The following is a 21,649-nucleotide window of genomic DNA, read 5'->3' as shown; positions in this document are numbered from 1 at the left end:
TGGTTAGCTGTGTGTGTTGAGGCAGCAGGAGTTAACTGGTTAGCTGTGTGTGTGTTGAGGCAGCAGGAGTTAACTGGTTAGCGGTGTGTGTGTTGAGGCAGCAGGAGTTAACTGGTTAGCTGTGTGTGTTGAGGCAGCAGGAGTTAACTGGTTAGCTGTGTGTGTGTTGAGGCAGCAGGAGTTAACTGGTTAGCGGTGTGTGTTGAGGCAGCAGGAGTTAACTGGTTAGCTGTGTGTGTTGAGGCAGCAGGAGTTAACTGGTTAGCTGTGTGTGTTGAGGCAGCAGGAGTTAACTGGTTAGCGGTGTGTGTGTTGAGGCAGCAGGAGTTAACTGGTTAGCTGTGTGTGTGTTGAGGCAGCAGGAGTAAACTGGTTAGCTGTGTGTGTGTTGAGGCAGCAGGAGTTAACTGGTTAGCTGTGTGTGTGTTGAGGCAGCAGGAGTTAACTGGTTAGCGGTGTGTGTTGAGGCAGCAGGAGTTAACTGGTTAGCGGTGTGTGTTGAGGCAGCAGGAGTTAACTGGTTAGCTGTGTGTGTGTTTAGGCAGCAGGAGTTAACTGGTTAGCTGTGTGTGTGTTGAGGCAGCAGGAGTAAACTGGTTGGCTGTGTGTGTGTTGAGGCAGCAGGAGTTAACTGGTTAGCTGTGTGTGTGTTGAGGCAGCAGGAGTTAACTGGTTATCTGTGTGTGTTGAGGCAGCAGGAGTTAACTGGTTAGCGGTGTGTGTGTTGAGGCAGCAGGAGTTAACTGGTTAGCTGTGTGTGTTGAGGCAGCAGGAGTTAACTGGTTAGCTTAACTGGTTAGCTGTGTGTGTTGAGGCAGCAGGAGTTAACTGGTTAGCGGTGTGTGTGTTGAGGCAGCAGGAGTTAACTGGTTAGCTGTGTGTGTTGAGGCAGCAGGAGTTAACTGGTTAGCGGTGTGTGTGTTGAGGCAGCAGGAGTTAACTGGTTAGCTGTGTGTGTTGAGGCAGCAGGAGTTAACTGGTTAGCTGTGTGTGTGTTGAGGCAGCAGGAGTTAACTGGTTAGCTGTGTGTGTTGAGGCAGCAGGAGTTAACTGGTTAGCTGTGTGTGTGTTGAGGCAGCAGGAGTTAACTGGTTAGCGGTGTGTGTTGAGGCAGCAGGAGTTAACTGGTTAGCTGTGTGTGTTGAGGCAGCAGGAGTTAACTGGTTAGCTGTGTGTGTTGAGGCAGCAGGAGTTAACTGGTTAGCGGTGTGTGTGTTGAGGCAGCAGGAGTTAACTGGTTAGCTGTGTGTGTGTTGAGGCAGCAGGAGTAAACTGGTTAGCTGTGTGTGTGTTGAGGCAGCAGGAGTTAACTGGTTAGCTGTGTGTGTGTTGAGGCAGCAGGAGTTAACTGGTTAGCGGTGTGTGTTGAGGCAGCAGGAGTTAACTGGTTAGCGGTGTGTGTTGAGGCAGCAGGAGTTAACTGGTTAGCTGTGTGTGTGTTGAGGCAGCAGGAGTTAACTGGTTAGCTGTGTGTGTGTTGAGGCAGCAGGAGTTAACTGGTTAGCGGTGTGTCTTGAGGCAGCAGGAGTTAACTGGTTAGCTGTGTGTGTTGAGGCAGCAGGAGTTAACTGGTTAGCTGTGTGTGTGTTGAGCCAGCAGGAGTTAACTGGTTAGCGGTGTGTGTGTTGAGGCAGCAGGAATTAACTGGTTAGCTGTGTGTGTGTTGAGGCAGCAGGAGTAAACTTGTTAGCTGTGTGTGTGTTGAGGCAGCAGGAGTTAACTGGTTAGCTGTGTGTGTGTTGAGGCAGCAGGAGTTAACTGGTTAGCTGTGTGTGTTGAGGCAGCAGGAGTTAACTGGTTAGCGGTGTGTGTGTTGAGGCAGCAGGAGTTAACTGGTTAGCTGTGTGTGTTGAGGCAGCAGGAGTTAACTGGTTAGCTGTGTGTGTGTTGAGGCAGCAGGAGTTAACTGGTTAGCTGTGTGTGTTGAGGCAGCAGGAGTTAACTGGTTAGCTGTGTGTGTGTTGAGGCAGCAGGAGTTAACTGGTTAGCGGTGTGTGTGTTGAGGCAGCAGGAGTTAACTGGTTAGCTGTGTGTGTTGAGGCAGCAGGAGTTAACTGGTTAGCTGTGTGTGTGTTGAGGCAGCAGGAGTTAACTGGTTAGCGGTGTGTGTTGAGGCAGCAGGAGTTAACTGGTTAGCTGTGTGTGTTGAGGCAGCAGGAGTTAACTGGTTAGCTGTGTGTGTTGAGGCAGCAGGAGTTAACTGGTTAGCGGTGTGTGTGTTGAGGCAGCAGGAGTTAACTGGTTAGCTGTGTGTGTGTTGAGGCAGCAGGAGTAAACTGGTTAGCTGTGTGTGTGTTGAGGCAGCAGGAGTTAACTGGTTAGCTGTGTGTGTGTTGAGGCAGCAGGAGTTAACTGGTTAGCGGTGTGTGTTGAGGCAGCAGGAGTTAACTGGTTAGCAGTGTGTGTTGAGGCAGCAGGAGTTAACTGGTTAGCTGTGTGTGTGTTGAGGCAGCAGGAGTTAACTGGTTAGCTGTGTGTGTGTTGAGGCAGCAGGAGTTAACTGGTTAGCGGTGTGTCTTGAGGCAGCAGGAGTTAACTGGTTAGCTGTGTGTGTTGAGGCAGCAGGAGTTAACTGGTTAGCTGTGTGTGTGTTGAGCCAGCAGGAGTTAACTGGTTAGCGGTGTGTGTGTTGAGGCAGCAGGAGTTAACTGGTTAGCTGTGTGTGTGTTGAGGCAGCAGGAGTAAACTTGTTAGCTGTGTGTGTGTTGAGGCAGCAGGAGTTAACTGGTTAGCTGTGTGTGTGTTGAGGCAGCAGGAGTTAACTGGTTAGCTGTGTGTGTGTTGAGGCAGCAGGAGTTAACTGGTTAGCGGTGTGTGTGTTGAGGCAGCAGGAGTTAACTGGTTAGCTGTGTGTGTGTTGAGGCAGCAGGAGTTAACTGGTTAGCTGTGTGTGTTGAGGCAGCAGGAGTTAACTGGTTAGCTGTGTGTGTGTTGAGGCAGCAGGAGTTAACTGGTTAGCGGTGTGTGTTGAGGCAGCAGGAGTTAACTGGTTAGCTGTGTGTGTGTTGAGGCAGCAGGAGTTAACTGGTTAGCTGTGTGTGTTGAGGCAGCAGGAGTTAACTGGTTAGCGGTGTGTGTGTTGAGGCAGCAGGAGTTAACGGGTTAGCTGTGTGTGTGTTGAGGCAGCAGGAGTAAACTGGTTAGCTGTGTGTTTGTTGAGGCAGCAGGAGTTAACTGGTTAGCTGTGTGTGTGTTGAGGCAGCAGGAGTTAACTGGTTAGCTGTGTGTGTTGAGGCAGCAGGAGTTAACTGGTTAGCTTAACTGGTTAGCTGTGTGTGTTGAGACAGCAGGAGTTAACTGGTTAGCGGTGTGTGTGTTGAGGCAGCAGGAATTAACTGGTTAGCTGTGTGTGTTGAGGCAGCAGGAGTTAACTGGTTAGCTGTGTGTGTTGAGGCAGCAGGAGTTAACTGGTTAGCTGTGTGTGTGTGTTGAGGCAGCAGGAGTTAACTGGTTAGCGGTGTGTGTTGAGGCAGCAGGAGTTAACTGGTTAGCTGTGTGTGTTGAGGCAGCAGGAGTTAACTGGTTAGCTGTGTGTGTGTTGAGGCAGCAGGAGTTAACTGGTTAGCTGTGTGTGTGTTGAGGCAGCAGGAGTTAACTGGTTAGCTGTGTGTGTTGAGGCAGCAGGAGTTAACTGGTTAGCTGTGTGTGTGTTGAGGCAGCAGGAGTTAACTGGTTAGCGGTGTGTGTTGAGGCAGCAGGAGTTAACTGGTTAGCTGTGTGTGTGTTGAGGCAGCAGGAGTTAACTGGTTAGCTGTGTGTGTTGAGGCAGCAGGAGTTAACTGGTTAGCGGTGTGTGTGTTGAGGCAGCAGGAGTTAACTGGTTAGCTGTGTGTGTGTTGATGCAGCAGGAGTAAACTGGTTAGCTGTGTGTGTGTTGAGGCAGCAGGAGTTAACTGGTTAGCTGTGTGTGTGTTGAGGCAGCAGGAGTTAACTGGTTAGCTGTGTGTGTTGAGGCAGAAGGAGTTAACTGGTTAGCGGTGTGTGTGTTGAGGCAGCAGGAGTTAACTGGTTAGCGGTGTGTGTGTTGAGGCAGCAGGAGTTAACTGGTTAGCTGTGTGTGTTGAGGCAGCAGGAGTTAACTGGTTAGCGGTGTGTGTTGAGGCAGCAGGAGTTAACCCAGGAGGGTTAGACCCATTCCTCACTACGCAGATCTCAGCCTACTTGCAGGAACAGGTGGGGCTGGTGGTTAGGGTTAAGGGTGTGTGTTAGGGGTGTGTGTTAGGGGTGTTCCTCACCACACAGATCTCAGCCTGCTTGCAGGAGCAGGTGGGGCTGATGAGTGTGTCTAGTTGCAGGCGCAGCTTCTCGTCTTCTCCCAGAACCTGGTTGAACTTCTTCATGAAGTCCTGGGCCTTGCCAGCATCCGGAAGGTTCTCTTGAGTGGGGGTGAGGGGGGTAGTGTGAGTGTATATATACACGTGTATGTGTGTGTTTGTGTGTGTTCCACTTACTGGCGATGGTCATCAGCTTCCCAAACATGGCTGTGTTGTTGGCCTCAGACTGGAGAGGAAGAGCAAGAGAGTTACACCCTGGAGCAACATGTGTGTGTGTGTGTGTGTGTGTGGTGTGTTTATTCACCACAGGCAGCTTGTGAAGGTCCAGCAGCTCTCTGACAAGCCCTCGGAGCATGTTCTGACACTTCCACATCTCATTCAGAGCCCTGAGAGGAGAGCGAGACCCATACACAAATACAAAAAGCAGTGTTAAACCATGGAAGTGTATGTGGTGCATTAGAACTGAGTGTGAGTGTGTGTGTGTGTGTGTGAGTGTGTGTACTGACTTGACAGCGTTTGTGTCCAAGCAGGCATACAGGGTGTGTGTGTGTGTGTGTGTGTGTGTGTGTGTGTGAGAGTGTGTGTACTGACTTGACAGCGTTTGTGTCCAAGCAGGCATACAGGTAGTAAAGACACTTCATCTTCTCCTCCGTATCCAGACTGTGAGGAACCATGTACTGAGCAAAGATCTTCTCTACCAGCAGCCTGGACAGGAGGGGAGGAGGAGAGGGAGGGATGAGGGGAGGAAGAAGGAGGGGAGGAGGGGGAGGGAGGGAGGAGGAAGAGAGATGAGAGGAGCAGGAGTACAGGTATGAGAAGTTTAAAAGAACTGGGTTCATTATAAAACCGTGGCGGAGCAGATTAGACTGTTGACTGTGTGTCGTCTTTGTGATGGTGTGTCCTCACTTGTCGTCGATGCTGTTCTGATAGTAAATGTGGAGTAGCTTGTCTTTGATCCAGGAGATCTTCTGGGCCTGGTCCTTTCCTGCCTCATGGTGCAGACAGTACTTCTTATACAGCTGAGCCAGGCCCATCATGGCCTCCTTACGAACCCTCCACTGAGGAGGAGAGGAGGTGATTACAGCCCATCATGGCCTCTTTACGAATCCTCCACTGAGGAGAGGACAGGTGTGTGTGTGTGTGTGTGTGTGAGAGAGAGAGTGAGAGTCCTACCCTCTTGTCCAGGGTGCGTTCCCGTACAAAGCCCAGCAGCTGGTCGTTCACCAGGTTCAGGTCCTTCTTGCCAGCGTTGATGATGGTGACGATGACGTCGTGGCGGATCGCCTCCTCAGGGTCGTGGGAACGCACCTTCAGGAACTCTGATTGGACGAGACAGATAATCAGCACCTTCAAGGAACTCTGATTGGACCAGAGAATCAATACACACAAACAGAGAAAGTGACTGGATACACAAACAGATAAACAATACACACATGCAGACAGTGGTCCCCCCTACCTGTGAGGTCCCGGGCTAGGTCTGGGTGGTTCATGAGACAGTGGCTGGCAAACTTCACACTCTCCAGTCTGACTGGGACATGGATGTCATTAAACCTGTAGGAGACACCACCATGACTACTGTGTGTTTATGGTGTGTGTGTATTTATGGTGTGTGTGTGTGTGTGTGTGTGTGTCTCACCGTCCCAGGAAGCACTGCCAGAGAGGTCTATTGTGAGTGGCCAGTTCTGAGTCTTTGGCTCCGAACAGCTTGGCAAGCAGACGAACCACAGCCAGACGCTCCTCTCCATCATTGCTCTGCAACACACACCTCACCCTCAACACACACCTCACCCTCAACATGTGTGTGCGTGCGCATGGTGTGTGTGTGAGGTGTGTGCAGGGTGGTGTGTAAATTCATCGTAAATTTACACTGCCATAGTGAATTCCTTGTTTGTGCAAATTTACATGGCGAATAAAGCTGTTTCTGATTTCCAGGGTATGGTGTTTATGGCGTGTGTGTGTGAGACCTTAAGCTTGAATTCGAGCTGGGGCATGACGGAGGTAAGCAGCAGGGGGTCGATGCAGAACAGCTCCTGGATCAGATCAAACACGTGTTCAGACAGGTCACTCACTGAAGACCTGCCCATCACCAGAACCTGGTTAAAGAACTGGGGGAGGGAGGAGATAAGAGGAGGAGAGGTGGTTAGGGTTAGGTCGTCTTACCCGCTTGTACCTCAGAGGGGATGAGGGCCTCAGTGAGGGGGGATGGGGGTCTCAGTGAGGGGGGATGAGGGCCTCAGTGAGGGGGGATGGGGGCCTCAGTGAGGGGGGATGGGGGCCTCAATGAGGGGGTATGGGGGCCTCAGTGAGGGGGGATGGGGGCCTCAGTGAGGGGGGATGGGGGTCTCAGTGAGGGGGGATGGGGGTCTCAGTGAGGGGGGATGGGGGTCTCAGTGAGGGGGGATGGGGGTCTCAGTGAGGGGGGATGGGGGTCTCAGTGAGGGGGGATGGGGGCCTCAGTGAGGGGGGATGGGGGCCTCAGTGAGGGGGGATGGGGGCCTCAGTGAGGGGGGATGGGGGCCTCAGTGAGGGGGGATGGGGGCCTCAGTGAGGGGGGATGGGGGTCTCAGTGAGGGGGGATGGGGGCCTCAGTGAGGGGGGATGGGGGCCTCAGTGAGGGGGGATGGGGGCCTCAATGAGGGGGGATGGGGGCCTCAATGAGGGGGGATGGGGGCCTCAGTGAGGGGGGATGGGGGCCTCAGTGAGGGGGGATGGGGGCCTCAGTGAGAGGGGATGGGGGCCTCAATGAGGGGGGATGGGGGCCTCAATGAGGGGGGATGGGGGCCTCAGTGGGGGGGGATGGGGGCCTCAATGAGGGGGGATGGGGGCCTCAGTGAGGGGGGATGGGGGCCTCAGTGAGGGGGGATGGGGGCCTCAGTGAGGGGGGATGGGGGCCTCAATGAGGGGGGATGGGGGCCTCAGTGAGGGGGGATGGGGGTCTCAGTGAGGGGGGATGGGGGTCTCAGTGAGGGGGGATGGGGGTCTCAATGAGGGGGGATGGGGGCCTCAATGAGGGGGGATGGGGGTCTCAGTGAGGGGGGATGGGGGTCTCAGTGAGGGGGGATGAGGGCCTCAGTGAGGGGGGATGAGGGCCTCAGTGAGGGGGGATGGGGGCCTCAGTGAGGGGGGATGGGGGCCTCAATGAGGGGGGATGGGGGCCTCAATGAGGGGGGATGGGGGCCTCAATGAGGGGGGATGGGGGCCTCAGTGAGGGGGGATGGGGGCCTCAATGAGGGGGGATGGGGGCCTCAATGAGGGGGGATGGGGGCCTCAGTGAGGGGGGATGGGGGCCTCAGTGAGGGGGGATGGGGGCCTCAGTGAGGGGGGATGGGGGCCTCAGTGAGGGGGGATGGGGGCCTCAGTGAGGGGGGATGGGGGCCTCAGTGAGGGGGGATGGGGGCCTCAGTGAGGGGGGATGGGGGCCTCAGTGAGGGGGGATGGGGGAGGGAGGAGATAAGAGAAGGAGAGGTGGTCACATGTGATTAGCAGCTTTCATCAGTTTAGAAGCTTCCATCAGTCTACTGCTATGAGAGAGAGGAGGATGAGAAGGAGAGATGAGAAGGAACCAGACAGAAAGGGGGCAAGGGAGAGGGGGAGAGAGAGGGGGGAGTGGGAGAGAGAGATGGGGGGGAGGGGGGTCCTCACGTTGGCGATGCAGGTCTCTATGTTCTGGACGGTCCTCTTCAGCAGAGTCTTGGCCAGGTCATACGCCTGCTTGTTCAGGTTCTGGACATACACACAGACGTTATCATCAATACTGTGTGCATGTACCTTGTGAGCAGGAATCAGGTTGATGAGGATGGTGTGTGTGTGTGTACCTTGTGAGCAGGGATCAGGTTGATAAGGATGGTGTGTGTGTGTGTGTGTGTGTACCTTGTGAGCAGGGATCAGGTTGATGAGGATGGTGTGTGTGTGTGTGTGTGTGTGTGTACCTTGTGAGCAGGGATCAGGTTGATGAGGATGGTGTGTGTGTGTGTGTGTGTGTGTACCTTGTGAGCAGGGATCAGGTTGATGAGGATGGTGTGTGTGTGTGTGTGTGTACCTTGTGAGCAGGGATCAGGTTGATGAGGATGGTGTGTGTGTGTGTGTACCTTGTGAACAGGGATCAGGTTGATGAGGATGGTGTGTGTGTGTACCTTGTGAGCAGGGATCAGGTTGATAAGGATGGTGTGTGTGTGTGTGTGTACCTTGTGAGCAGGGATCAGGTTGATAAGGATGGTGTGTGTGTGTGTGTGTGTGTACCTTGTGAGCAGGGATCAGGTTGATAAGGATGGTGTGTGTGTGTGTGTGTGTGTGTACCTTGTGAGCAGGGATCAGGTTGATAAGGATGGTGTGTGTGTGTGTGTGTGTGTGTACCTTGTGAGCAGGGATCAGGTTGATAAGGATGGTGTGTGTGTGTGTGTGTGTGTGTACCTTGTGAGCAGGGATCAGGTTGATAAGGATGGTGTGTGTGTGTGTGTGTGTGTGTACCTTGTGAGCAGGGATCAGGTTGATAAGGATGGTGTGTGTGTGTGTGTGTGTGTGTGTACCTTGTGAGCAGGGATCAGGTTGATGAGGATGGTGTGTGTGTGTGTGTACCTTGTGAACAGGGATCAGGTTGATGAGGATGGTGTGTGTGTGTACCTTGTGAGCAGGGATCAGGTTGATAAGGATGGTGTGTGTGTGTGTGTGTACCTTGTGAGCAGGGATCAGGTTGATAAGGATGGTGTGTGTGTGTGTGTGTACCTTGTGAGCAGGGATCAGGTTGATAAGGATGGTGTGTGTGTGTGTGTGTGTGTACCTTGTGAGCAGGGATCAGGTTGATAAGGATGGTGTGTGTGTGTGTGTGTGTGTGTGTGTACCTTGTGAGCAGGGATCAGGTTGATAAGGATGGTGTGTGTGTGTGTGTGTGTGTGTACCTTGTGAGCAGGGATCAGGTTGATAAGGATGGTGTGTGTGTGTGTGTGTGTGTGTACCTTGTGAGCAGGGATCAGGTTGATGAGGATGGTGTGTGTGTGTGTGTACCTTGTGAACAGGGATCAGGTTGATGAGGATGGTGTGTGTGTGTGTGTGTGTGTGTACCTTGTGAGCAGGGATCAGGTTGATGAGGATGGTGTGTGTGTGTGTGTGTGTACCTTGTGAGCAGGGATCAGGTTGATAAGGATGGTGTGTGTGTGTGTGTGTGTGTGTACCTTGTGAGCAGGGATCAGGTTGATAAGGATGGTGTGTGTGTGTGTGTGTGTACCTTGTGAGCAGGGATCAGGTTGATGAGGATGGTGTGTGTGTGTGTGTGTGTGTACCTTGTGAGCAGGGATCAGGTTGATGAGGATGGTGTGTGTGTGTGTGTGTGTGTACCTTGTGAGCAGGGATCAGGTTGATAAGGATGGTGTGTGTGTGTGTGTGTGTACCTTGTGAGCAGGGATCAGGTTGATGAGGATGGTGTGTGTGTGTGTGTGTGTGTACCTTGTGAGCAGGGATCAGGTTGATGAGGATGGTGTCCAGGAGTTCCTGGGTGACACCATCTCCCTCCATGATGATGGAGCTCATTAGGTCAAGCATGTGCATCTGCACCTTCTGGTTATGGCTGTTACTGGGGGGGGGGGGGGGCGAAAGATGAAAAGATTTAATCTCTAATAATGCCTGTGAGGTGAAAGTGTGTGTGAGGTGAAAGTGTGTGTGAGGTGAAAGTGTGTGTGAGGTGAAATTTCACAATTTCAAGGTCACCTTTTTATCACGCTCCATATACATTCATATATATTATGTAAATGACCTTAAACAAGATTAAGGTGTAGGTAAATATTGGTTTTATTTGACGCACAATTAAACTGTATATAAAAATATTTTAAGTGCTTCACTGAGCTGCCAAACTAAAACATTGCAAGCAAAATAAAACATTTTAAAATAGAAAGTGCTACTGTTTAAAAGTGCTTCCCTGAACTGAGACCTAACATTTCATGGCTCAAAGTCTTATAGCGGGTCCCACCTTGCTGTCGCATGCCCTTCAGATGGCCAACACCTGTAATTTGGCTTTCTTGCCCTTTGGCCTTGGCTAAACCAGCTTGCCACACTCTCCCTAGCATCAACAGCCTAGCTCCATGGGTTAGCTCCATGGCCCAGCTCCGTAACTCAGGGGTGGGCAATTAATTTTGACAAGGTGCCACATGAGAAACCTGAAATGTGTTGGAGGGCCGCATCAACGATAACTTGAACTTAATTCTGCTCACTATTCATTTTCCCCCATTGTAAAAAGCAGTAAAGTATATATTTTGATTAGCTGCTACTGGTTATCAGAAGAATAAGGATATTCTGTAAATATTTATATAAATATTTTACATGTTGGTCAACTAGGAAAAGACTATCGAAGTAACAGTAAAAACTAAAATAATCATTACATCAGTGTTTCATTTTATTTGTAACTAGTTAATCTTCACCAACACTGAAAAGTTGTTTTGCAGTGTTAAAGATATGCAATTGATCAACTTTATACAAAAAGCAATACTTTTTTGCAGTTCATTTTGTTATGTGAGAGGAATCCAGTGGGCTTGAACAAGTGCATCGAAATCCGGCTGAATGTCTGAGGTGGATATGCGAAGGACAGCTGACAGGTGATGATCCGAGTATGCAATTTAACTAGCAAACCATCAGCCCGCGCCCACTGAATCAGTCAAGTTCTTATTATGTCCGCGTTAGTTTTTTTCTTGAGTCCCTCAGTGCCGATTCAAATTGTAATCCTTCAACACAGCGACCTGTTCTCCAAAACTAAGAACACAGCTTTGACTTTGACCTCAGTAAACAGATACTTAGAAGTCCATGTCTTGTTAAAAACTCTACATTCTGTATCAACCTTTCGTTTTTCATTTTCGAGGGCTAACCACCTAACTCTCCTGTCGGTGAGGTTGCGCAAGCGCACATATGTAAATTGCCTGATCACTAGTGTTTCAGGACTACATATTTACAACCGCTCAACACATTTATTTATTTTTAATTTTAGATTTACCTCACGCGGGCCGGATTGGAACAGCCTGTGGGCCAGTTGTGGCCCTGCGGGCCGTACAATGCCCAGGTCTGCCATAACTGATTCTCTGGTGCTCAGGTCATAATTTCAATCACACAGCATGGAGCAGTGTAGGCGGCCTACAGGAATATCTGGACCACAGCCAATCAGAGGCAAAGACCCGCCCCATCTCTGTCTCTGATTAGTTTAGACCACGATATGATCCAACCATGAGTGCGAGTTCCGTCAAAGAAGAAACAAACGCTTCGTTCCTGGAGAGGCAGCGGATGCAAGGAGGTTAGGGGCACCGGTACGACCTAGTAATAATTTTAGTCGCACCCGTACAAATTTTGGTCGCACTCTAGAGCCCTGTAAAATAATGGCGGACGAAATGACTCGAGAGGAGATTCGCCTTAGATTCGCGGGTGTCACAATCAGATTTGCGTCCGTCACTTCCTGCCAAGTGGTTAACTTAAGTGTTACATTTGAGACAGCACTACTCAGCGACGGAGTGCACTACAGATGTAAGTGCACTGTATTGCAGTGCACTGTATTGCAGTGTACTTAGTAAAGTGCGCGGCAGCAGACACAGCCAGAGAGAGACAGAGAGAGAGATAGAGGGGGGAGAACAAGCAGGTAGAGAGACACAGAGACAGAGAGAGAGAAAGAGAGGGGGGGGAGCAGGTAGAGAGTATCAGACAGTCTTACTTGATGACAGAGAAGAGGGTTTTGAAGAGCTGGATGAAGATCTCGTTACAGTCCTCAAGCTCAAAGCAGATGTTGTAGGACTTCACCCACGCCAGGTTCTAGAGGAGGAGAGAGGAGGAATAGAGGAGGAGGGAGGAGGAATAGAGGAGGAGGGAGGAGGAAGAATATAGGAGGGAGTGCAAAGGTCAACACAACACAGCTAGACACCATCTACTCTCATTTCAACCTTACTTCTTTCCTCCAAACTTTAACCCCTCATCCCCTCCCTCCTTCCCTCTCTCCCTCCCTCCCCGTTCCGTACCTCCAGCAGGTAGAAGTATCTGTTGAACTGTGGGCTCTTGGTGTCCTCCAGCCCCTTCAGCTGTCTGGTGATGAACAAGAAGATGTCCTGGAGAGAGAGGTATAGAGAGGAGAGTGTGAAGAGAGGGGGAGGAGAGAGAGATGTAAGGTCATGTACAGGGTTGGGCTGTAGGGATGGGCATGGCTTTTAAGGTTTGGGGTTATTTTCAAATAACACAAGTTCTCCTAGTAGTCTTGTCATACAAGAGGTAGTAAGATTGTCCAGGGGACAAGGGGGAGCTGTAGGGTCAGGTACCTTGAGCTTGTCGTGGGTAGTGAAGGGTCAGAGGTCAGGTACCTTGAGCTTGTCGTGGGTAGTGAAGGGTCAGAGGTCAGGTACCTTGAGCTTGTCGTGGGTAGTGTAGGGTCAGAGGTCAGGTACCTTGAGCTTGTCTTGGGTAGTGAAGGGTCAGAGGTCAGGTACCTTGAGCTTGTCTTGGGTAGTGAAGGGTCAGAGGTCAGGTACCTTGAGCTTGTCTTGGGTAGTGAAGGGTCAGAGGTCAGGTACCTTGAGCTTGTCTTGGGTAGTGAAGGGTCAGAGGTCAGGTACCTTGAGCTTGTCGTGGGTAGTGAAGGGTCAGAGGTCAGGTACCTTGAGCTTGTCGTGGGTAGTGAAGGGTCAGAGGTCAGGTACCTTGAGCTTGTCGTGGGTAGTGAAGGGTCAGAGGTCAGGTACCTTGAGCTTGTCTTGGGTAGTGAAGGGTCAGAGGTCAGGTACCTTGAGCTTGTCTTGGGTAGTGAAGGGTCAGAGGTCAGGTACCTTGAGCTTGTCGTGGGTAGTGAAGGGTCAGAGGTCAGGTACCTTGAGCTTGTCGTGGGTAGTGAAGGGTCAGAGGTCAGGTACCTTGAGCTTGTCGTGGGAGGTGTAGGGTCAGAGGTCAGGTACCTTGAGCTTGTCGTGGGAGGTGTAGGGGGCCTCGGGGGCGTAGATCCTGAAGATGTCGGCCAGGCAGCAGGCCACCAGCAGACGCACGTCCTTGTTGGGGTTCCTGAGGAAAGACTCTGATGCCAGGTGCAGAGCCAGGGCCAGGTAGCGCTGCTTCTCCTCCTCCGAGTCCTGGTCCATGTCCATGTAGGTCTTCACCACCATCTACCACACACAGACATCATACATACACACACCAAACACACAGGTCAGTCACCATCTGAATCAAACACACAGGTCAGTTAGATTTTTTTCCTGAAAATTCCCCCAAATCGTTCAGGGAACTTAACATCATTTTGTAAGCCTCGAGACACACATTTTTTGGCTTTTATTCGCCAACTTTCATGGCGAATAAAACTCTTTCTGATTCTGATAACCAGAGGTGAAGAACACACACAGACACACACTCACATACAAACACCCCCACACGCACACAAACACACTCAAGTGTAGGGATGCAGCGATGAACCGATTTTACTATTAATCGCGATTTAAAAGTCTTGGTTTTGTAACCGTAAAGGCTCATCTACACCGAGTGTTTCTGTTCTCACAAAAAAAGGGACATTATGGTACATTATTTTTCCAAACAACGGTTGCACAGTGTGGAGAATTAATATGAACAAAGGTTGCATTGCAGTCAGTAAAATTAAACAAACATTGCCAGAGTTTGCAAACAGTTCTGGAGAATTCAGTTCCCGTTTAGTGTGCTGTTGCAAAATCATGACGTTTTGTGATTTGTCATTGCGTGTTAGTTTATAGTGTACCTACTTTCTAAGGTACCCAAGGTATTGTATGAGGTACATTTCTTGTTGTTTGTTAGTTAATTTGCAAATACAGGCTTTAAAGTATAGAATGTGTTTTCAGAGGTTTGATTGCTCAATCGTTAGTCAGACGTACATGCAAATTCTAGCTTTCGCCCTGTCTTTGTTAGCCCTGTCCGTTTAAAGATTTATAATTGTATTTAATTTTTTTGTGTTGACGTTAGCTAGCTAGCGTCGGCAGCTGTGTACCTAGCAAGCATTAGCAGCATTTGTATTGGTTAAGTGTACGTAGTTAAATATCTGCTAATATTCAACTGTAAAGTATAGAACTTTTAAGTAATCATATATTTATTCACGTCATAAAAATCCCCTAGTTATTCTCTTAAATATGGTATAAAAAGGTAAGGTTTATGATTTAAAATGAACATTAATAAAATATGAAAATGCATATGAATATAATATTTTAACAGCAAACTGAATTTTCTGAATTTTGGCTCAGTCAGGAAACGGTTAAAGGATCCATTGTTAAATCAGCCTCTGCCGGGTAGAAAGGGAAATTGTAGAAAAAATTTAAAACACCAACATTAAGTGGCAAAATCAATTTTTTATGTCTACAAAAGATTTTTTAGATGTAGTACAAGTTTATCTAGCTTGCATTACTGAGGATAGCCTCCCGAAGTTGAGTTAGCCAATGTCTTTAGCGATGCTAGCTAACATTGGTTTGCTAGCTGTATATAACATTTCACTGGGTCTTGCAGCTGTTTGATTTACTGAAATTATTATGAAATGTTATGTTCTACTAGCCATTTGCCTACTTTAGCAAGTCACAGTATTTCCAAGCCCTGACAGTGTAACTGAGACGACACAGTAAATAATTCCTCGGTCAGGTAATAAGCCCCCGTTCAAGTGTTGAGCATTAAATTAGCTGCACGTTCTGTAGAGATCTTGGGACGAAGCCACTTTGTGTTTTGCTAATGCAGAATTTGGTAAAATAAAATCGGTAAAATAGACATAATGAGTGGCACATAACGTGAAGTAACATGGCATTTTATTTTGTTTGAATCCACTTGTCCCGGACAAGTGGACAAGCCTTAATGTTGATCCCTGTAATGCGTGTTGGTAGCCTCATTTACTAATGCATCCCAACTGGCTATAGGCACACGAAAGGTGTATGTCTGGGGGGGGGGGGATTGCCCAGGTCTAGAACTTCCGGAGAAGTAACCTCTTCTCAATCCTGTCAAATTAAAAAAACACCTACAAAGAGCATACCCAAAGTAAATTGAAAGATGTTTTTGAACCAGTTTCCCCTGTTGTCAGGACCCCTGAAGTCCTACTGGTTTTCAGTAATAAAAGCTTGAACACAAGGAAATATAAAGTTTCTATTTACGCCTGGATTTTGTTATGAAAACACATGCCTGAAGAGGCCTAGAGGTGGTAGGTATTAGCTGGAAGACAAAATTGGACCACAGCATGAAACCTTACCTAATTCAAGTCAAAAGTCAAATATAATACCACAATATATTCATATTTGACACGTTTTTCCAAGAGTACATCCAGGCATTTTCTTTTAATACTTGTTGTGTGGTACATAGAACTATCTGTGGGGGGGGGGGGGGGGGGGCACATGGTTGGCTTTAGAAGGCTATGGGGGGGGCATGGAAGCTCCTATTGGGTCAAATGAGGTGTCAATCGAAAGGTCAGAGTACAACGGCCATTTTGATACCAAGATACTGAGACTATAATTGTACCATCGTTGCATCCCTACTCACATGCATACAACCCCCCCTCCACACACACACACACACACGTTAAACTCGGTTTCAGTGCTATAGTAAAAAAAACAAAAAAAACAATGTACTTTCATATTTAAACAAAAGGAATGGCAGTTGGTGAAATATGAAAAAGCTTATTTTATATCCCACTTCTGTAATCTTTGAATCTAACCATATAAAACATGAAAACATGAGTGCAGAGTACCAGGGGAGTGACAGTTTAACACTGTTACAGCTGCAGACTGAGGTCGTCTGATCTTTCCTCACCTTGTGCAACGTTCACATTCGCTCTCTTCCACTCAACACATTAACAGTCGGAGGCACAAAACCATACAGGCACTAGGACCCATACACCACTTCCTATGCGTGTGTGTGTGTGTGTGTGTGTAGGCCGGCAGCCACAAGAGCAGCAGAGCTTCCTCATCAGCCAGTATGCTGGCAGAGTGGGGGATGGGTGGTGGGAGCTGCAGAGCTGAGAAGAGGAACACTTTTACCCTCTCTGCTTGACCCTCAGTCTGCTTGACTCTCTCTCTCTCTGCTTGACCCCTCCCTCTCTGCTTGACCCCCTCGCTCTCTGCTTGACCCCCTCCCTCTCTGCTTGACCCCCTCCCTCTCTGCTTGACCCCCTCCCTCTCTGCTTGACCCCCTCCCTCTCTGCTTGACCCTCAGTCTGCTTGACTCTCTCTCTCTGCTTGACCCTCAGTCTGCTTGACCCTCAGTCTGCTTGACTCTCTCTCTCTGCTTGACCCCCTCCCTCTCTGCTTGACCCCCTCCCTCTCTGCTTGACCCTCAGTCTGCTTGACCCCCTCCCTCTCTGCTTGACTCTCTCTCTCTCTGCTTGACTCTCTCTCACTCTGCTTGACTCTCTCTCACTCTGCTTGACTCTCTCTCACTCTGCTTGACTCTCTCTCACTCTGCTTGACTCTCACTCCACTTCTCTTCCCTCCCTTCTCTCTCTTCCCTCTGCTCCCTCTCTCTCCTCCCTCTGCTCCTTCTCTCTCCTCCTCCCTCTGCTCCTTCTCTCTCCTCCTCCCTCTGCTCCTTCTCTCTCCTCCTCCCTCTGCTCCTTCTCTCTCCTCCTCCCTCTGCTCCTTCTCTCTCCTCCTCCCTCTGCTCCTTCTCTCTCCTCCTCCCTCTGCTCCTTCTCTCTCCTCCCTCTGCTCCTTCTCTCTCCTCCCTCTGCTCCTTCTCTCTCCTCCCTCCCTCTCCTTCCTCCCTCTGCTCCTTCTCTCTCCTCCCTCCCTCTCCTTCCTCCCTCTGCTCCTTCTCTCCTGAGCATTCAGACCCCAGTCCTTGAGGGATCCCCTACCATTTCCTGTTTGTGTGTGTGTATAATGTTGTTTGCCAAATGTGGCCTCATCCGGTGTTTCTGAATTGCTGGCTTAAGCCTGCAAAATTATGAAATCTGCAACTTTAAACAGGGGTGTTGGAATATACCGGTTTTACAGTGCGACAACCAAATGCTTTCTTAACACATATCCAGCAATTCAGAAACACCGGATAAGGCCACCCTAACCCCCCCAAACTCCTCAGAAAACAGCCTAGCCCCAAGTAATACAGACTGGTGTCTGTGATGGGGCCAACTTAACAATATCAGAGTAGTAACAGAACAGCTGGATAGTAACATCTGGGTCCAACATCACAAGTCCAACATCTCACCCTAGACCATCTCTAGTCCAACATCTCACCCTAGACTAGGGGTGGGCGATATGGCCAAAATCTATGGTATGAGTCTTTTTATATCACGGTTACAGTATATAACACGATATAGTAATTGTTCTGTACATTAAATTAAGAAATGGTACAAAATAACCATACTTCATCACACTCGATTATTTATTACAAACAAAAACAACTGCCTCACATGAGACGACACTTGAGTTAAAAACAAAAGACTCCAAAAGTTACGAGTACGAGTGTTCTGATTGGCTGATGCGCAGTCATGCCATCCGCGTGGTGACCTACTCAGTTCAATACGGATCCGTAATGCCCTCCGACAAAAATTTCAAAATGAGCTAAAGCGATCAGTCTGAGTTTTACTATCCATATCTAACTTCGGTTTCGGCATATCAACCTCGTTAAAACTCGGTCGATATGTTAAAGCCTCAGTTTGATATTTCCCGGCATGACCTCACTCTCAGTTAGTAAGTAGTTAGCCTTCACTAGTCATCCTAGATCAAGAATGCTAGCAACACCACCAGTGTAATTTTACAACAATATTTTACAGCATGAGACATAAAACTTGAACAACAAATCGAATTGGTTACCTGCAGAATGGGTCATCAAATATATAATTAATTAGCATCGGCATGAATGTGGTCCGCTTAGACAAAATACACTCCGTTCCGTCAGACCAACGCAAATGTGCTTCAAGGTCAAACGAAAATAGCAAATCAAATAAAAGTCAAACTACAATTCTAAATATCGCAAGAATGCGATTTATATGATGGCTTATATACAATACAACAACAAGTTGCAAGCGTGCACAAGTCTCGGAGATAGGAAAAAGGCGAGCCACTGTTCTGCGCAAGACCGGACAAGCCGGAACTGGAAAGATGGCGCGGTCCGTTTCACGCTCTCGCTTGCCTCACTGCACCACTGAGCACTTTTCATAGAAATGAATGGGGACGCCATCTTGGAAGAGAAAATAAGCTGTGTCTACTAAATATAAGTCTATGCGTACAATGCCCAGGTCTGCCGTAACTGATTCTCTGGTGCTCAGGTCGTAATTTCAATCAGACAGCACGGAGCAGTGTAGGCCGACAGGAATATCTGGACCACAGCCAATCAGAGGCAAAGACCCCGCCCCATCTCTGTCTCTGATTGGTTTAGACTACGCCCTCTCCGACGTGGAACGAACTCTCCGAGCCCCTCGGAGAGCTCTACGTGCACCTCCTGATTTTCCTGACTATCTGTCCGTCCGTCATTTTACAGAAACCCCTTGGCTGTGATTGGTCCGTATTAAGAACCGCTTGCGTCAGGGGCGGGGTTGCCGTGACAAACAAGATGAACAGAATCCTTTGACCGCCATTTCTGTAAGTTTACAATTCATATTTCAGCTAAACAGTACATGTAAATCAGCATCTGAATTAAAATGTGATGAGAAATGGGCAGTGTAGTTGCTGAAGATGTGCGTATTTTATTGATGAAACGGCTCATTTGTAAATTTGCTCCGACTTCTCGATAACCTAGGTAAATAAACACTCGACAACGACTTACAAAAAACCGTTGCGCCACCTACTCTTCTGGCGGTGAATTGTTTTCAGCACCCACAGCCCTCGGAGTACTATAAATTCAACGAATCCGTCTGACTCCGTCCGTCTGTCACGGAGTCGGAGTAGTATAATTCGGCCTTTATGTGGAGAGCTGGTAGGCCCCTTTGGGCTCCCTGAAGGTGTGAAAATGACCTCGGCAAAGTATACAGTTTCTGACTGACCACTTTCTTCCATGGTACAAAAAGAAGACCCGTTCGTTCCGTAGCAAAATCCTCTTCATGCATGACAACGCACCATGTCATGCTGCAAAGAATACCTCTGTGTCATTGGCTGCTATGGGCATAAAAGGAGAGAGACTCATGGTGTGGCCACCATCCTCCCCTGACCTCAACCCTATTGAGAACCTCAAGCAAAAGATCTATGAGAGTGGGAGGCAGTTTCCATCAAAACAGCAGCTCTGGGAAGCTATTCTGACATCCTGCAAAGAAATTCAAGCAGAAACTCTCCAAAAACTCACAAGTTCAAGGAATGCAAGAATTGTGAAGGTCATATCAAAGAAGAGGTCCTATGTTAACATGTAACTTGCCCTGTTAAGATGTTTTTGATTGAAATAGCTTTTAATTTCAGTAAATATGACCTCCTAATGCTGCAAATTCAACAAATTACCATTTTCAGTTCTTTACAACCTAAAAAATGTTCTGAAACTGTTGTGCATAATAATTTGGAACAGTTCATTTTGAGTTTTTTTATTTTTGAAAAAAATACTGTTCTCATTGGGAGGTCTGTTCAATAAAATTCGAATTATACCCTAACGGTTGATGACTTGAAAATTATATTGACTGTCGTTTGCATCGACTATTTAGGAAAATCTGAGAAAGATTCATTTGCATAATAATTTGGAACGTGGTGAAGTTATGCATGTAGGACTATTTGTAATTGATGACCCAGCAGTCCAATCCTACTTCATAGACCATGTTTTAAATACATCCTCTTTCCCCTTAAAAGTGCCTTAAATCCATTAAAGGCTGAATCCTCTCTAGTACTGGGTTACACCTCTTCATCCCTGCAGGTACTAAAGTTTTAGCTCACAAGGGCAGAGCTTTGCAATGCTGCCGTGCATCTCATATTCAGAGCATGGTGATGTTATCGGGGCCTCATTTCTTTATGACTCAAGAAAAACGTCACTTTCATCACAGTGATATTTCACTTCATTCAAACTGGAAGTCACATAACCAGTAATAACGTTGTCAAACACGTTGTCACGCATAGTTGTGCCCTCTGCTTGCAGGCATATTTACAAAGTTGGAGTGATGATGGCAACAAGCCAGCGGTTGGACATTGATCCGGCTGAGCACCCATGGGTTCACAGTCAGGAGCAAGCATTATCAACCACTGCTGGATCCTCATTAATTTAAACAGCTATAGGACGTTTCTACCCACCTTCAACCGTTTGACCACCTCATCATTGGTGATCTTGTCTGTGATCTCCTTAACCCCGGGCGGATAGGTAATCTTGCCGTCCCCCGTCGGTTTCTGCTGTTGAGGGAACTCCATGCTTGTCAACGTAAATCCAGATGGTCTTCTACTGGCCTCTATAGGTCAGAAAACAAAAGTTCAACACAACCCTTCTACCGCACTTCTACAAAAGCCCGTTTAAAACAGTATTTTCAGCCTACAATCATTCTTTCTGGCCGATAAACTTCGAAGGGAATAGACACGCAGCGGTCGACAACGTAAAATATAGCACCAAATAGGAATTCATTGTAAAAGCTCAATAAAATCCACATTGTGCTAGCTCGTATGCTAACCTGACACCAACATATCCGTTCCACATTCGCATATTCTCGTCATAAAGATCATTTCTGAAGGCACCAGTTAGGTTGCATTTACACCACAATATACACACTGTGCATTTATTTACACCAATGGTATCTATACTTAAGGATTCAACACACTACACTAGTCTATTCTTAAGTTACATGCATTGCTACAATTTTCGGGATGGGAGTAACGATGCTAGCAGCCAAGCTATCACGCTAGCCAACCCAGTGAAATGCCATGCTAGCTGGTTAGCATCGCTGGCCTTGCTGATTTAGGCCGCAAACTATTTACAGATCACCATCACATCAGACATTTCTTGAGCCACAAAGATGCCGAATTTAAGTATCCAGAAATATTTCTTTAAAAATACCCCTTCCGATAGATAATTGCTGCCGTATATAACAAATACTAAAAGTTTACAAGGTAGTAATATACTGTTGATGTACTTGTCTCTTTCTTTCAACTTCAGCAACACATCGTTTCCTACTACTGGGGCTGGTAGTTCACAGGCAGAATGCTCAAGCCCTCCCTCACCGAACTTGCCCCACGATTGATTTGGAACATCTCAATGAATGCACAACAAAGCTCAGTACACATTCAACTACGCCCGAAACAACACTGTAACTAGCAACTACATAAACTATTAGCTTTTCAATATTTACCTCGCAAACTGGGCCGTTTTAATTCATTAGTCTGACACAAGTCACGGTTTACTTTCGGCACAAAGCTCCGTGTCTACCCTCAGTCTGCAGTTTCAGCGTCCTCACTGAAGGTCTGGTGCGCAGCGCCGCCGTCGGTCTGCGGGAGGTACTGCAACACGACACCGAGAGGCGGGAGTCTCGAGCCTCTTGAAATGTCCGCGCG

At 48.3% G+C, this 21,649-nt stretch overlaps 1 protein-coding gene across 2 annotated transcripts in view; it reads right to left on the bottom strand.

Annotated features, from left to right (window-relative positions):
• LOC134033393 (sister chromatid cohesion protein PDS5 homolog A) overlaps window positions 1-21,624 on the bottom strand; it is a 31,245-nt gene extending 9,621 nt beyond the window's left edge. Inside the window, exons 1-16 of one of the 2 annotated variants that reach the window (XM_062477529.1) lie at window positions 21,448-21,624; window positions 20,405-20,556; window positions 13,178-13,381; window positions 12,254-12,340; window positions 11,953-12,050; window positions 9,714-9,840; window positions 7,917-7,997; window positions 6,239-6,379; window positions 5,911-6,026; window positions 5,731-5,825; window positions 5,448-5,593; window positions 5,181-5,332; window positions 4,866-4,979; window positions 4,579-4,660; window positions 4,452-4,500; window positions 4,236-4,375 (exon numbers count right to left, since the gene is read on the bottom strand). In XM_062477529.1, coding sequence (XP_062333513.1) covers window positions 4,236-4,375; window positions 4,452-4,500; window positions 4,579-4,660; window positions 4,866-4,979; window positions 5,181-5,332; window positions 5,448-5,593; window positions 5,731-5,825; window positions 5,911-6,026; window positions 6,239-6,379; window positions 7,917-7,997; window positions 9,714-9,840; window positions 11,953-12,050; window positions 12,254-12,340; window positions 13,178-13,381; window positions 20,405-20,518 — 1,746 coding nt within the window. In that variant the 5' untranslated portion in view covers window positions 20,519-20,556; window positions 21,448-21,624. Of the gene's footprint in view, window positions 1-4,235; window positions 4,376-4,451; window positions 4,501-4,578; window positions 4,661-4,865; window positions 4,980-5,180; window positions 5,333-5,447; window positions 5,594-5,730; window positions 5,826-5,910; window positions 6,027-6,238; window positions 6,380-7,916; window positions 7,998-9,713; window positions 9,841-11,952; window positions 12,051-12,253; window positions 12,341-13,177; window positions 13,382-20,404; window positions 20,557-21,231; window positions 21,354-21,447 lie in introns of those variants that run through there. The other variant, XM_062477530.1, reaches the window with a different exon arrangement.
• Window positions 21,625-21,649: the final 25 nt, after the last annotated feature.

The sequence above is a fragment of the Osmerus eperlanus genome, chromosome 14, assembly GCF_963692335.1.
Source record: "Osmerus eperlanus chromosome 14, fOsmEpe2.1, whole genome shotgun sequence".
NCBI lineage: Eukaryota > Metazoa > Chordata > Actinopteri > Osmeriformes > Osmeridae > Osmerus > Osmerus eperlanus.
The sequence above is the reverse complement of the archived record's forward strand: the minus strand, read 5'-3'. Positions and strand labels throughout refer to the sequence as shown.